The sequence below is a fragment of the Cyprinus carpio genome, unplaced genomic scaffold, assembly GCF_018340385.1.
Source record: "Cyprinus carpio isolate SPL01 unplaced genomic scaffold, ASM1834038v1 S000006550, whole genome shotgun sequence".
Taxonomy (NCBI): domain Eukaryota; kingdom Metazoa; phylum Chordata; class Actinopteri; order Cypriniformes; family Cyprinidae; genus Cyprinus; species Cyprinus carpio.
Window position 1 is genome coordinate 157,254 of NW_024879213.1, and position 17,414 is coordinate 174,667.

The following is a 17,414-nucleotide window of genomic DNA, read 5'->3' on the forward strand; positions in this document are numbered from 1 at the left end:
TTGGCATTTCTGAAGAAGGTTGGCCAGATTCCGTGGAAAAACTTGAGCTATTCTGTATTCAAGATACTATTGGTGAAACAGATCTGGCAATTTACCAGTGAATATTTGTGTGGCGCTCTGGAGAGTGTCAACTATGTTTATTACTTAGCGGCTGCCCTCAACTAAGGATTTTTGAGTCACTCAGTAGCCGTTCATTTAAAGCATTAGTGGACTAATCGCTACGTTTATTAATAAATCATTTAAATCATTCTAAGAGCCGTTAATTGTTTACCCATAGGCCTAAATAAGTGCTCAACGCGCACCCATAAAGCAAGTCCAGCGCACCGCAGAAGCTATAATTCTGAAGGGTTTTGTGTTATTGTGACCGTGCCAAACTAAAGTAGAAGTCTGTATGATTTTAAAGATGTATACTTTATTATCTGTATGACCAAAAATTACGGAGTATTTTAGGTAGCAGAAAATTGGGAGTGCCACCGGCGCCTCCATCTGTCCTGCATGATATGTTGTTTCAGCTTGCACACTCTACCACACACACTTGAACAGAACACCATTTCTTAGGTTAACATTACATTGAGGAGACATGTAAAGGTGCTAATACTATAATAAAGGGGGAGTTATATTTGTGTGGCCTTCTAAGCGTGATATCCTTTCAGATTTGTTTAGATATATTTTTTTTTTTTCAGACACATACACGCTGCAACGAATGTATGTATGGGAATGAATCTGTATATGTATGCTAGGATTCACACTTTGAAAGAGCAATGGATGGGACAAAAGTATGCATGAAAATGTATGTGCATTGAGGCTACAGCACTGACTATTTTCTGAAGCATCCTCAGTATTTAATTCTGGAATCGGACAAACTGTGTTTGAGCAGTTTTTATTGTCAATTGCTCATATTTAGGCAATCGCAAAGAGTTTAAGTGGCAGTAATCTATATGCTTCAAAGTCGGAAAAATCTACAGGATATTTGTTAATTTCCTTCGTGAAAATCTTTATACAGTTAGAGTAAACAGCAATGCACACGGGCTTCATTGAATACTCCGGCCAGTATTAACTTTATTTTAATCAAAACACAAAACATTATTTACCCCGTTTGCATCTGCTAGGCATCCATTACACATTTTCCCTATGTGTTAATGTTATTTATTACTGTTGAATGTCTGTATTGTGGTCCATGTGTTTCTGTTCACGGAATGAATTCTTCATCGAGCGCACCATCGCATGTAGAAAAAGACTTGAAAAATGAACACCAAGTATAGGCCTAGTTTAACACTGAGTAATTAGCCCATATCATTTGCTCAACCAATTATATTTGGTTGATAATGTATTTGCTTTCAAAAAAAAAAAAAGAAGAGGAGGAGTTGGTCACCCACCAATAGAAACATAAATCAGCGCCTATGCTCTAAAGGATGCATATACGGAGTGTCCTCAACCCAGAATTAAACGAGACGGCCTACGTAGGACAGTATCATATTGCTATGCCAACACATCTATAGCGTTGTTGCTATAATATATGGATTTCACGCAGAGAGGGATTAACGCATGGGCCTACTGGGCAGGTGACGTGCCTGGGGCACTAGACCAGAGGGAGCCCAGCCGAAATACTGCTCTTCCCAGAACGCGTTTTCAACCATGCCCCCTCAGATATATCAGATATTCAAGTGGATTTTGAATGCAGCTTCCAAAAGACAAAAAATAGCAGCATAACAATAGCATATATTTGATGCGATCACAATCACAGTGTGATTATTAGAACATTCAGTGCAGCACATCACCAGCTGCTGAATTCAAATCTACATTCCCGCTTTGGCTGGCGCAGAGCCAGGGACGGACGCATTTTTACAGCGCTGCATTATAACCAATCACACAAATCAGTTGAGCTTAAGAATGCAATGACCAATCAGAGACGTTCAGATGAATGATTGCTGAAACACCAGTTTTGTTCAGTGTGTGCACTCGCTGACTGAAAAGTGCAGATGTGCGTACAAATGTAAATAAGAGATTCATTTGACAGTGTAAACAGCTTTAGTGATTTAAATGGGAGTTTTTGAGAGTGCTCGAACTCTGGATATATGTTCTTTGATAATGCAAATATTCTTTGCTCTCCTTCTGTACAATAAAAGTGTTGTAATTAGTAACTTAGAATGTTTTTATTAAATTTGCATTAAATACAAGTAAAAAGACGGGTTTTATGCATAGTTAATAAATTACACTAACAGGCTACTTTGTCCATCGCCCATTATAGATAAAACGAAGGTGAAGGTCACATTTGAAGGTTGCATTCGGAGTGTCTTAATTGATTTTGTGTAGTTGGAATGTGCAGCCTTCGAATGTGACCTCCGGAGGGTGCAGCCTTCTTCTTCCCTTTTTTGGCGAATCGCACCAATTTCCACCACCTACTATGAACTCGATCCAGAGACTCTAATTACTACCTCTGTGGTCTAGAACTGCCACTGACGCTGATGTACAGAACTAACATTACATCTAAGACATATATTATTTTCAGTTGCTTAGTTTCCTTAACTTTGTATCATGGCTTGAACCGAAAACACACTACATGACAGTCATGCCGATCAGTGGTGGACGAAGTACACAAAACAAGTACTAGAGTAAAAGTACAGCTACGTATAATAAAATAATACTCCAGTAAAAGTAGAAGTCCTCCTTTTTCAATTTTACTCAAGTGAAAGTACAAAAGAACTCAATTTTTTATGTACTTAAGTAAAAAAGTACTGATAGATGGATTTATTTTGCAATTTTATATAGGCTCACTTTATTAAATTTTCTAGTAGCACATATTTTTGATGATCCTAATGCTTCCAAATACCCCAATGTTCCCAAAATAAAACACTATAGGAGCCAAAGATATTAAGTTTGTTGTTGATATGGATACCTGACGAGCCGTAATGGTCAATGTGGAAGCATTGAACTGAGTTTGACCATCTGCTTGGTCACCAGTAGCGGAAAAAAATAAAGTGTTTTAAGTTTGTGTTTGCAGAACATCACAAGTGTCATATATGACAATGAGAATAAAGGCCTGAAGTGTAGGAAGAACATTTTAAGGAAAAAATTATTATATTTTTCATTAAAGATTTGTTTCTTCTCAAACCTTGTCTGTATGTGTAAATAACACACCTTGCCCAAAATGAACCAGCAGAGTGCTACTTACACTTCCCACCCCTCCCCGAACCTCTTGATAATAACTGTAGTTATCATGTTCTGGAACCATCACATGCTTTCTTTCCCCCCAAGAGTGTAATCTGATCTTGTTTTTTTTGAGGTTGGTGTTGAAAAGGTTTTACAAAAAAAAAAAAATATTTGGAACTTTTTTTACAACCAAAAAATAACCTCAACTTTAGAACCATGAAGGCCTTGTTAGCTTAGTACACGTTAGTCAATAAGCTAAACCCAATTTTATACTTATTTTCCAGGTATAGTAGTGATGGAAACAATAAAACATGTATATATTGCGTGGCGCTGCAACCAAGATCTGCCCGGTTCTATACTGGTGTTCAAACAATATCACGATGTTCGCAAATAGGGATAAATGGTAACGCAGCGGGAAGTTAACGGTGCATTAGTGACCCTATTTAATCAGTCGTTAGTATCATGTTTTGTATGATCCAGGTAAGAGGCACAGAGCTGTTGTCAACTCTTAGATAATTTCAGCTGCGGCTAAATAGCTCACCCTGTCGTTGAATTCGTATTAGTTTACGAACAACTGACATTTTGTTCATTGTAAGATGGTCCCCCAGTTACTCGAATGAGATTTAAATATGACTAGAGGATAATTACCGATAACTCTTTAGCAGCATGTAGTTGCGTATAAAAGTAACAAGGTCTGAGGGTCTCGTGACATTTGTGGAGTGACTAGAGACTCGCACTAAAAGGTTAATTTGAGATCAGTGTGAGTTGTAGACTCTGAGGAACAGCTGACAATCAGTACATTTAATTCGTGATGGATCGTTGGTTGCGATTTCCAAAACCGATTTAAAGGTTCCTTGAAAAGAAATCAGTTCGTTTCTTGAATAGACACCGACTTCTGCGTCTCAGAGCACGTGATATATTAAAAGGGTACGATATTGTTTTTGAAATGTAGTGAGTAAAAAGTACGATCTTATCGCCTTGGATGTAGTGAAAGTAAAAGCTAAAAGTTACTTAAAAATAAAACTATCCAGTAAAGTACAGATACTTGAAAAATGTACTGAAGTACAGTAACGAAGTAAAGCTACTCCGTTACTGTCCACCACTGTTCATTTTACTTAAAAACTGCCTAAAATGTAAGCAATTGTGTAGTTAAATAAAGGCTGCCATTGCTCTCCTGTTCACTGTCCAGTGCGTTTCTTTTTTTTGCTGACACTCTTGCGTACTTGATGGAGGACACACTCAGTCATTCAGGCAGTCTCTCTCTCTCTCTCTCTTAGGCATGTTTTGTGCCTTTGATCATCCTCTTCATCATCTTCCTCAATAAATAAAACATTTCTTTATGCTAGGGTGTCGCCGGAGAATCCAGTGGAGAGAAATCCCCTCACAACTAACTGCAAACTGGCATTCAGATCTGCCTCCATTTTATTAGCAATGCCCCAACTTCCAACGATCCAATCAATTTCCGAAGGCTGAAATCAAGTCCCGCCCTCTCATTCCAAATGCCGTTTCAATCGGATAGACGTCACAGTAGAGAAAAAAAGACAATCGCTACTTCCGTTCCATGCCAACTTTAAGCGTCGTTGGGTAATCTTGGAGTGTAATGTATGAGGGCAACCCAAGTATTACAATGCAACCGTGTTGAATTAAATGTAAACACAGCTTTTGAGTCTTAATCAGTCCCTCCAGGATTTCATGGAACATTTTTCTTATTTTTGCGGCCTAAAATGGTTGATTTTGCTGCGGCTTTTCTCAAAATTTGTGATGATATTTGCAGCATTTCTTATTGTTTTGCAGTGAAAATATAACACAGACAACATTCTTCTAACACTGTTATGACTTTTCTGACGAGGAACATTGTAGGTCTACAGGCTAACATTTGAGGACACCAGCACCAGTTCCATTAAGTTCTACAGAAGGTGTCTCCAGCACCTGACAGTAAAGCACTCACCCTAATCACACATGTACATCTCAGAGATGTCTATTTAATGTCTGCATTTACATATGCAAGATGTATTTTTAAGAGTGCTTGTTCATCTGCAGTATGTCTCTAAGATGTTTCCTGTCAGATGTCAATCAGACATTTATTAGAATGGATGTAAAACTGCTTCTGAGACGTTTATCAGCATACACAGCAGATGATTCCCAGATCTCTAGCAGACATTTTACAGATGTAATATATTATCTGATAAAATGTACTTTTATTACTGTCATTCATAATGTCTAAATATAATTTAATGAATACAAAAATACATATATTAGGGAGTGGAAATGCCCTATAAGTACTTCTCTGCAGCCATCTACTAGTGGTCATTTAATATATATTTTTTTATTTTTAAATAATTGTTTGCTTTTCTACATAAATAAACATTTAGTTTTATTCATGTGGGAAATATATAAAGCATGAACAAGTATAGTCACATTAAAAATAACTTTTAAATTCAGTAATACTTAAAGCTTTGAAGTGCTGGAAAAAGTTGTGTGAAGCATTTAAAATCACTCGAAAACATTAGACCGTTTCTGCCACAAGTTGTTCCTGTAGTTTTACTGTTAAATCAATGGTGAACGGTGGTGATTTGTGTTTATTGAACAATGTTTTTCCTGGTTTCCACATTAGTGGTGTTTGTTCTGATATCTGTAGCTTTAACAGAATTCTGCACCGAATTTGAATGTTTCTCACAAGATCTCACAGAAATGTTATTGATTCTGTGGGAAATTCGACTGCTTTCTTCACAGTATCTCCCAGCACTGTGTATATCAGTGTCGTGTGATCGAGATCAGCCCGTGGCTCCGGCTCGAGCAGATAAACGGTCTGCACTGCGTAGCCCAACCTAGTAGTGCGGATTCGTTCCTCTTCCGGTTTGTTTACACAATGTAGCTCTTGTAAATCACTCATGATGAGAACGCAAGGCTGTTCATTCCATTTTTTGAACTGAGAAACAACCTTTCTTTGACTGAATGCAAGTTGCGATGACGTCACGGGACGCTTCTAAGCCCAAATTCTGCGGAAAATTTGTGGCAATTACGAAAATTGCAGAGTTTGCTTGATTTTGCGATAAATTCAGCAATTGCAAAATCACTAAATCTTGGAGGGACTGCTTAATCAGCTATTCCGCATATACTGGCCCTGATAATCATAAGTTCTACTTATCGCTTTCTCCATTTCTTCAAATCAGTTTTTGTGAATGAATGATTTGCTTTACCTGCTGCTTTTGGTCTCCATCAACACCTGCTTGTGCCACCAGCTGGTGAGCGACAAACAGCAGAAGCAGATCATGCATCGGTACTCTACTGCTATTCCTGTAGTTCCCAGATGTGCAATTCTGAATTTTCAGCTGAATTTGAACCACTGAATTTGCGGAAGCAAATTTGTAAAGTAAAATTAAATGGACTGAAAATTGCCTGTCGAATATTATACTTCGTATTTTTAAACTGATTCAACATTTCGGAAGTGAACTCTGGAAGGTGAATATGGATTATTGAATTTTTAATGTGTGTGAAATGTTTTGAATTGAAATTTTCAAAGCTTAAATAAACAACTATGTTGAATTTTAGCCCATTAAGCCCTGAAAATACAAGGCATTTCCAAACACTGTTAATACAATGCCTTATTTTTTCAGTTAGTGCAATTCAACATGCTTTTTTTGTTTCAAGGATGATTATTCATTATTTTTATTCCATATGGGTTATTCATCATCGAGATACTCTTCTTTCCTGGGGAACAGATCTCAGATTCTGAGATCAGTGAGTGTGGGTAATCCGTAATGAACAAAATACTTTTCACATAACACTTTGGCTACCGCAAGAGCTTTTTGGTCTTTCATTGGAAAAACTTGGGTGTCCCTAGTAATGTAACCTAGTGAAGCCCCGTATCGGGGCGTGTATTGGTTTCCCAGAGTCATGTGATCGCTACAAATGAACCCTCACTCGCTTGCCCAATAACGTGTTGTGTTTTCGCTTTGCGTGTCAGAAGGTTGTTGAGCCCCGATGCTTCTTAACTAGTCCTCGTTGGCGTGCATCCCTAGTTGATTGGTGTGTGAGGAGAGTGACTGGTCATTTGAAAAAACAAAGTAATCAATACATCGCATTTAAATAAACCAAAATTTCTTTCGCCCTATTTGTTTCTTTTTTAAAAATAATTTTTGATCTTTGTAAATATATTGCACTTGTGTTTTTTTATGGTAATTCGGTGTTGGTATTTGGGTTAGGGGATGGGGTTGGTGTTTTTGGTTGAGAGGGTTGTGGTTTGAGAGCCAAAAATTTCACTGTCTGGGAATAGTGGGAGCTTGATTAGCTTTCCAGGTATTTATACTTTTCTATATAACTGTATATTTAGATAGAATATAGTAATATATATAGAATATATAGATATATTAGATTATAGATAATAATATAGTATAGAGCATCCAAAATGGTAATGCCGCCGCAAGCGTTACTACAAGTCAGTCGGTGTTAAACTCGATTCACGAAACGACCGCCAGGTTGCCGCAAAGGGACGGATTGCGAAACTGAATGTAATGTAAAATGAAGGAAGACTTAAACAACAATAACATTCTAATAACATTATAACATCTAAAAGCCATTAAAAATAGGATATTCCTTAGGCTCAGTCCTACTCATCAAAAATTAGAGAAAGACCTTATATTACTGATTAAAAGTTTTTATATTAGTAAATGTTTTGTATTTTGTATTAGTAAAATGTTACATTTACTTATAATTAGTAAATGTGTTTCATTTCGGTTTTCATTCTTGGTTTAAAATATATATAATAATTAATCTGTCAGGTTCCTTTGCAGCGAAAAGATAACGGTCCAGCATTTACAATAATTCTTATTAGACTCTGTATTAGTTCTTGACTTTTCAAACTGCTAACACGTTTGGCATTGTTTGAATTATGCTTTTACGTGTGACCATAAGTGTGATGTGTGACTTTGATCGTCACTGGTGCTCAGTCTCACATCTCATTGGAAACAGCAGTCGTTCACCGAGCCATGCGCCGAGCAGCGGGTACTTTGGTCATAATTTTGCAATATGATTTTTTTTTTCCGTCGATTACTAAACCCTTGTGAATCCAAAGCCTAGTTTACGCTAATGAATAAGAGTTTAGCTTCAATATGGAAAATAATGAACTTTTATCACAATATGCTAATTTTTTGAGAAGGACCTGTATATATATAGATATATATATCACACGACAGGTTTTTACGTGTGTTTGTTTTAAGAACGTTTTTTATTGTATGTTATTTTATATAACTGTATTAGGTTTTTGAGTTTCTTTGTTTTAAATTTATTTATGTATTTTTTTTTATATATGATTTAAATTTTTTTTTTTAATTAATTATATGTTATTTTTGTGAGATTTTTATTTAAATTTAGTTTTATATTTTATTTTGATATTGTGCATTGTGGATTTCTCTATTATATTGCCCATGTGCAGTGCACAATAGCTGGCTTTCTAGCTATCAATATCTTTTGGTTTGGTCAGTGTGCATTGTTGACGTTGGATTCTTGTATTTTTTATTATTCGCTGTTTTCTCTCTTTCTTTGCAACCTAACAGTAATAAACTAAATGCAGTCTTTTTAATAGACCAACAGTGTATCTTACCTCCATAACAGATGGTGATAAGCCATATAAATGCCAAAATAAACATAATGACACCAATGGCAACATCATTTTGATGGTAAAATGTCCGTCTCTCCCATGCATTATGAAGCAGAACTAGCAAATGGAAAAATAAACAAGCAATTAAAGGTCAGTGATGTTGGTTATCTTGTTAACTATATAGGGAAGATAGGGTAAGCCAATATTCCATATGGCCACATGCCATGTTGGAAAGATTTAAGTCAGAAAAAGAATATAACAAATGAAAACTTTCAAAAATTCTTTAGATACTTGATCTACTAAACTGAAGACCTAAATGCGTAGAAATTAGATAATTGATTTTAGTTTTCTGTGATCTCGAATAAGCAAGATAATATATTCTGTTACGATATGTTTTTAATCTAACCAATTAAACTGATGGAAATAACTCAAGCTGCCCCACACACTGGTTCTTCTTACCCCAAGCCTAGGTTAAATTGTGACGATACATTTTTTAGATGGCATATCTATTAAACTATTTAAATTATTTAAAAGGTGTTGAGTTCCAAAGAGGCACAAAACCAGAATGTTTCAATTCATATTAATATTGCAAAGAGTTGGTGCCACAAGCCAAGTGGTTAGTGCACTGACATTTAACACAATTACACAAATCCCAGCATGAGGACAATCCTATTCCCCTCTCTCCACCCAAAGCTTTCCTGACAATCTCTAATGTCCTATCTAATAAAAGCACAAAAAGGCCAAATAAATAAATAATACATTTTAAATAATATAATATTATAAAACCTATTTGACTTATAAATACAACATTTTTACAAATGGCTCATTTTACTCCACTCTCCCCTATATAGTATGACACCATGTAAAAATATTTATAATTAATAAATATAATATGTATTTATTAATTGATACATTTAATATACATGATTTATCATTCCTACCTGAATAAAAAAACATAGAAAAGATGGCATGCTTTATCCCAGTGCTTGGAGCTTGATTCCTGGAGTCTTTGTAAGACACATATACCAGACACTGAGAATTCACATTCACAAAATCCAATCTTCATGTAGAAACTTTGTCAAACTAATACCCTGTTCAGTTGCACAATGTTTTCTGTTTAACCACTCCAACCTACCCTTTATGTAAATGTCAAAATTCAAAATGTAAGCACGTATGAACCAACTCAGGTTACATATGGAACCTGATTCCCTGAAAAGTTAATGAGATGCTGCACATTTATGTTATGGGAGCGTTTCTGCGTGACTGGTGTTTGTAGCATGTCAGCAAGACCATAAAAGGGCACCTACATCATGGAAACCCCAGATTTTCATTGTCTGAAGGAAGCAACACAGGCAATGTGCCTGAAGAGTGGCAATGCGACACAGCATCTCATTCCCTTCCCAGGGAACCGGGTTATGTGTGTGACCTGAGACATTACCATTTGAATGAAACTCAATGCTGCATCATGCCATTGACACTATGGGAATATCAAAACCAATGCTGCCACACTGAGGGAAGATGCCTGCCCATCAAGGCTGTGAAACACTGGCACAGACACTTGTTCAGCAGAAAGACTGGTTCAGCCCAAAAGGACCTGTGATCCTTGGGTTGAATCTATGTTGAGAATGTAAAATGTAATGAATGTGGGCAGAAGGACCTGTGATCCTGGGGTTGCCAAACATCTTGCAAAAGGCTGCACCCTTGGATAGTGCCTTGGAAGATGGAGTGTAATTTAATTCAGTTCAATTCAATTTAAGTTTATTTGTATAGTGCTTTTCAAGAAAATTTAAGTTTCTACATTATATTTTATATTTAGTAACAGCTTATCAGTGGTGACTATCTCAAGTTGATGTCCATATGGCAGAAATATATGGTAAAAATCAAGCAGTTAGTTAATGATATGTAATCAAATAGACGGTGAACACTATTAACAGCAATGATTATAAGTTGCAATCAAACTTATAGCACAATTTGGTAGTTTTGTATGTTGTCTTGGGGGTGGCATCATCTGAGATCCTCTGAGGGGTTGGCATTATCTCTTCTCCGATGTTCGGTCATCTCAGGTCTTTGTAAGTGCTGGATCCAGACTGAAGCTTGTTTTTTCTTAGTTGGGTTGGTATTGTGGCAGAAACAGAGATGGAAACAGGGGCGGTTCTCAGGTCTTTGTAAGTGCCCGTCAACAAAACAATTTACAGATTTGTAATGCTGCGTTCAGGCAGGTTTTGAGGCCTGTAAATCACAGCTTAAAACCACAACTCTTGACTTTTCTGGCGTTCCAGGCAGAATCCGCATCCAAAAACTGTGGCGCCAAGAATTGTAGCTGGGTGGGAATTGTATTTGTGTTATATTGTCCTAAAGTCTGGCTTCTGCCGTGTACCAGCATCCACCAGAGCAATATTATCCGTGAGGGGCTGCCATAGTCTATTCTCACCGTGTATGTGGTATAAACCGCTTCGCATCCGTGGGCACATGATCTAGTGCGAGGTTGACTGGGTGGGAAGTGCTGGGTTTGACCAGTGCACTGGTAGAATGTTGAAAAAACATGGCTTTCCTGGGTTTGCCTGGAGCAGCGAGCATATGCCTGGAATGCGGCATAATTGATCTCAAGTCTGGGTGGAGTGAGCTCTGACACCTAGAAAAGAAGCCATTCTGCATGCCTTATAGGCCAGAGAAATTGCATCTATTATCCAATACAAAAAGCACGGCTAGATGACACCACCAAAGCAGATCAGTAATTGAGTAGATTTACACCACTAGTCAAAGCAGTGGACATAAATTTTAATCTGATGCAGTGGACTGGATTCAAGTGGCGTTGTTTCACACCACGACTCAGAGCTGCCGTTTTAGAGCATACAACTTCTTTGTGGAGCTCTGGAACTCAAAATCACCTCAGCAACCTCAGTTTGTCACAGTTCATGAATGCACCGTCTCCTGCTGGGTTCATGTTACGTCATGTTAATTGTTTTATGTGGGTGTTACCGCTGATCATCCTTTGTGGAGCTCTGGAAACAACCTTCTGTGCCCGGTCTTTGCGTCTCTTGTTTTTGTCAGATTTCGTTGTGTGAGGAGTCAGCGTGGTACGTAATCATTAGATCAGCGGGTCTGCTTCGCTCTGTTTCCTGTTGATTAGCCTTTGGATTACTGCCATCATGCACGGATCTATGCATCATCACCACCTCCTGGCGCGCTCAAGGGAGATCTATGCTGTCTGTGTTGTTGCATTCGAGAGGTCCCTGCGTCACTCTCCAGGATTCACTCACCATCACCTTCAGTCAATAAACCTGATTTACTTGCATTTGCCTCCGGTCCTCTATCTCGCCGTGACTCAGTTGAGTGACTGGAATCTATGAGCTGGTGCCCCTCAGGCAGAGTCACCATGTGCATATAGGCGAACTAGGGCGGCAGCCGTGACACAGTTGAGTGACTGGAATCTATGAGCTGGTGCCCCAAAAAAAAAACACAGCTTTGGACCAAAACCGTATTTTGTTTATTTAGCCAGGTAGCCTATTTAGCCTTTATCATTTATAACGCTACGAACAGTGTTTAATTTGCAAATTGTGAGGTGATGGATCCAGCAAGTGATGTGATGGTTGAGGGGTGTTGTAGGATTAACGCAATCATATAGTGGACCCACTTAAGTGATTACCAGCTTGCATCAGTTGCTTTTATAGTATACACCTATACTCTAAACATCATGGTTATTTTATTGCAACTTTTTTGTTGGTTTGGGTTTTTGTGTAACCCAGCTCCTGGGACAGTAGAGTTGCAACAACAGTGTTTGTAATGAGCGCAGATATTTAGCATTCTCTTCAGGTGAGAGTAGTTCTCAGTGCCACCGACTTGCATTTATTTAGTCAAATATAGGTTTGTGTATGTTTCATTTAATCTATAAAACAGTTTCTTTGCTGTAAATCATTTTATTTTATAAAAAGCAAACCATTTCACCTAAACAAGCCACATCAGTCTTTTTGCGATGATTAAATGTTTAATTTTTACTTTTAAATGCTTGTTTAACGAGTTTAAGTGTAAGAAATGTTGTATATATGTTTAAATGGTAAAATGTGTTGTATTAAGGACTGTATTTAACTAAAAGACATTTAGAGAAAGAAAGAAAGATCAAAGAATATCAAAATAAATAAAAAACGAAAACGAAACGAAACCAACAGCAGTTATTGAACACCTAACTAAAAATAATAATCAAAAATAATCGTCTTCTAATCAATCTCAGCATGCTTTAATTTTGTGTCGCTAGAGGTTTGTGTCAATAAGCTTAAATAAAAATGTCTTTGGTCTGCGCTCTGGAAGTGTTCTGCTAAACTTTAATTACTAAAACTAAAATTAAAACTAAACTGTATAAAAACTAAATAGGCTATAAAACTGTTCACAAACTAAAAACTAAAATTAAACTAAAAACTAAAATTAACCAAATTATTAATTAAACTAATATAAGAAAATTGAAAGTGTTTTTTAAATTAAAAAATATTTATAAATATTAAACTTTATAAAAACTCTTACAAATACTTCTTTATGGTGGGTGAGGAGGGGGATCCGTGAAACTAATAAAAGAAAATTGAAAGTGATATTTGTTCAGATTACACCCCGACTACGAATAGGGATTTCAGCTGTATGAGCATGGCTTGAACAGATTTCTATGTCCAAATGAACTACAGAGACTTGTGCTTTCCATGTCCTGATTAATGTTTGTCGAGCTGCTTACTGGGAATTCTCCCAAATCTCTACGAATAGGGATAATGCCTGTACATACACTTAATTTGCAACTATACTAGTTGTAATTTTTTATTATTATTTATTTTTTTACGTTGTAGTAGGGAAAAAAAAATCAGAAAACCCACAAGTGTCTACTTCTAACACGCCCATGTCTGCTTTAACACGCCCATGTCTGCTTTACACATGCATCTTCAAGATCGTGTTTAATTGTGAATGTGAAGTGGGGGTGGCATGGTAGGGTTTTGCCCTTGAGCTTGCACCGGCCCTGCCCTCGAGAGCAAGACCCAAAGTTTCCAGTTAGGGGTGATAGAACGACCCCTGCACCTGTACGAAAATCTAACAAACAGTGCTGTCCAAGAGAGACACTAGATCCTAGAACCAAGTTCAGGCTGGCCAGAATGGAGCAAATAATAATATGTGAACTTTGTCATGGCAAACACTTGCTAGAACTCCCAGGAGCAGAACTATCTGAGTAAAAAGGCATACAGATGCAGCCACGTCAGTACCATGGTATTCAGCCCTATTGGAACTGGAGGTGTCAAGGGGGGAACCAGAGGGGAGTGGGTCAACTCATCAGAGGCAAACAAGTCCATGTCCACTCAGCAGTACCTCTGCCATATGGATTCCACCACCAGTGATTAGAGTTGCCATTCCCTAGAAACTGCTGCTTTCTGAGACACGGATCATGGCAGGTTTAGCAAAACAGTTTCTTGACTGCATCGAGGAAGAGTGAACCTCTGCCATATGGTTTACACCTGGGACTCTGTTCGGTGCCTTGAAACAGCCTGCAAGTGGAGGTAAGAAGTCCTAAAGTATGACTGTAGACTGTAACCATATCAGGCGTGACCTCGTCTAATTCCCGAGAGCCGAGAACAGCATTTGATCCTCGTTCAGATAGGAACTTCTACTTCCAAATCTAAAACAGGATCCTTTTATTGCATAAATATATCAAGAAAAGTGGGACACCTGTCTCAAGCCAACTCCACCTGCAACCCCCATGATCTAAGTCACAGCCCTGCCCCATTAGATGTGAGACCCGAACCATGGGCACAGAAGCAGGCCTATGATCTGAGTGAGAGGTTTGGCCGGTTATGTTTGAGTTATGGAAAATGGGTAATGATTAACATTCTAAAGCCCCATTTGGTATGATGATCAAATAATTATAATCACATCCTTGTCATACATGGGATAGCGTCATAAACAGCCTTTATATCAACAGGTGGAGAGGGGAAGCAGAGGTCAAAGGTGACAAATTTTTCACATCTGTTGGATCATAAATTCTTCTGAAATTATTAAGAAATTGTGCATCATAATTTCTTTTAAAGACATACCTGTAACTTCTTGTGGAACAGTTACAATCAGCAGAAGAGGTCGTAGTAAATTAAGAGCTGAGCAACTGATCACTTCATTTAGGGCACCTGAGATAAAAAAAAAATGAGATTAAAATAAATTAGAATAGGAAAAATTTTTTTTAATTTTTGCTTTCAGCCATTTATTTTGAGTTTTACTTTCAAAACAAATGTAAATTTTGAAAATAAGATAACTGTAAGATTTAATTCTTTCTATTAGTGGTAGAACTATAATATTTCCTGCATTTTGTTAGTTTTGAGGTTGGGACTGCATGCTAATTGTTAGCCAGCAAGCTAAATTTATTTTGTTTTTTTTGTTGTTGGGTTTGGACTGCATCTTACGTGCACGCTGCGCCGATGCGTTGTTTTCTTTCAAACCAAAGCGTAAATACACATAGAAAATGTATCCTTGTGGAGTGACTGACACAGAAGACTGTATGCTGTTTTTTTGTTTAGTGTCTGAGACAGAAGACTGTATGCTGATGTGGAGAGACACAGAGGAGAGGAATAGTTGAATAAAGTCGTTATTTTTGTTTTTTTCGTGTACAAAAAGTATTCTCGTCTCTTCACAACGTTACGGTTGAATCACTGATGACAGATGGAGTATTCTGACGATGCTTTTCATACTTTTTCTGGACCTTGACACTGTTATTTATTTATCAGTCAATGGGACAGTCTCAAGCCTCCCTGTTTTCATCCAAAATATCTTCAATTGTGTTCTGAAGACGAATGGAGCTTTTACGGGTTTGGAACGACATGCGGGTAAGTGATCCCTTTAAGAGTGAAGATGAGCTAATACAATGGACAGTACAAAAAAAAAAAAAAAAAAATTAATCAACTTAAAACCCCCTCACATTTGACTTAAAGACAACACACGGGTAATTACAGTGCATCTCCAATGAATATTGCACCATGTGAAATTGGACATGTGTGAAGGACTTGGAATAATTTATCAGACTACTATTTTGTTAGGTTGTTTAGTTTTTGTGGTAAAAAACAAAACAAAACAATTTTACTGACTTTTTTCTTGAAGGACTTGGAATAATTTATCAGTATAAAGTACAATTTTGTTAGGTTGTTTTGTTTTTGTGGTTGATTGTAAGGTGCTGACAAACTGACACGTGAATGCAGGAGATGTGGGAAATCTAATTCAGTATGCTTATTTTAACTTTTATACCTGGAGCAAAGTACTGTTAAGTCATTTAAGTTCACCATTCTGGAAATTAAATAAAATAGACTACTTACCATCAATGAAACCCCAAATAATGAAGGCAATCACCATAAACAGGGTTGGGAGCAAATGAAATGACCAACGAAGAACTAAGAAACAAAATAATGTTCACCTAGATTAAACTGTGATGGCATTTTAATTACCCAATTCACTAGGAACAAAATAATGGTCAACTAGATTAAACTGTCAAGGCAGTATGTGATGGCATGAAAATCTTCTGAATTAAATTTACGCCAAACTAGGCAGCCCAGCAGAGATGCAGATCCAAAGGCAAGACCACACAGCAACAACACCACTATGTGTAAAGTGGAGAGACCTTTAAGATAAATACATATTTAATGTACACATGTGATGTAGTGTGGAGGGAATACAGTTCTAACAAAGTACAATTGTAATACTGTGAATATTTTACTTCTTATGCAAGTTCAAACTGTCATTGTCAACTGTTATACACCCTTCAAACTGTCCTGTTTTTTTGGTTTATTATGTCATACAAATCAGCATTCTCTCTGTGTAAGAATTCTGAAGGATGTAGTCCACATTGCTATTAAGGTATTCAAAAAAATCTGTTGGGTTCGGGGGGAAGAGGTGCATTTCATTACTTCTCTTTTATTGTAAATAGATTTTCTGTGTGACCATGAAAGTAAATTTTGCCTGCTGTAATTTGTCTGCTGAATTTTTTATTTTATTTTTTTTTGCATGCAAACATGCAAGGTGATTTCTCTGTCATCTGAAATGATTTGTTGAGGGTAGAATCAGAGCCGGCCAAGCCACTAAGCGACCTTTGCAATTGCAAAGGGCCCCGTGGCCAGCAGAGGGCCCCCTAGAGTCACTGCTAGCTAGTGGGTGAAAAAAAATCATACATCAAAAGTAACATAAAATAAATAAATAAAAAGAAATGGGCCTACAGCGCTTTTTATCAGGCATCATGATAAGCACAGTTGTTATTTATTTAGTTCTTTATTATGGCGAGTTCCCCCCGAATCTTGACCCTGACTGACCCCTATGATGTCACTCGTCACCTGGTCAGTGTCTGTCAGTCAGTTACGATATCTGACAAGAAATGAAAATATCTTTCTGGCCATGAAAAACGACAAAAGAAGAGGATGGAAGAAGAGAAGAAGCAAGAAGATAAAGGCATGTAAACCTGTAGGCTTAATTTCCCGATACCTGTATGGAGAATCTGCAGTCTAAAAGTCTTATATTGGGATGCAAACACTTACAGGGGGAGAGAGTTGTGAGGTTTTGCGCTTGTGTTCTCTGACTTCGCGTGCAGCCGTGCACGAGCGCAAAACCTCACAACTGTCGGTGATTGGTTGGAACACTATTTGTTTTGGTTTTGAGTGGTTGGTGAAAC

General features: G+C 37.4%; 1 protein-coding gene across 1 annotated transcript in view; it reads right to left on the reverse strand.

Annotated features, from left to right (window-relative positions):
• Nucleotides 1-16,230: 16,230 nt before the first annotated feature.
• Nucleotides 16,231-17,414, reverse strand: part of LOC122143976 (butyrophilin-like protein 10) — a 48,847-nt gene continuing 47,663 nt past the window's right edge. The window contains exon 4 of the mRNA XM_042754580.1: nt 16,231-16,373. Within this exon, the coding sequence (XP_042610514.1) occupies nt 16,231-16,373 (143 nt within the window). The remainder of the gene's footprint in view (nt 16,374-17,414) is intronic.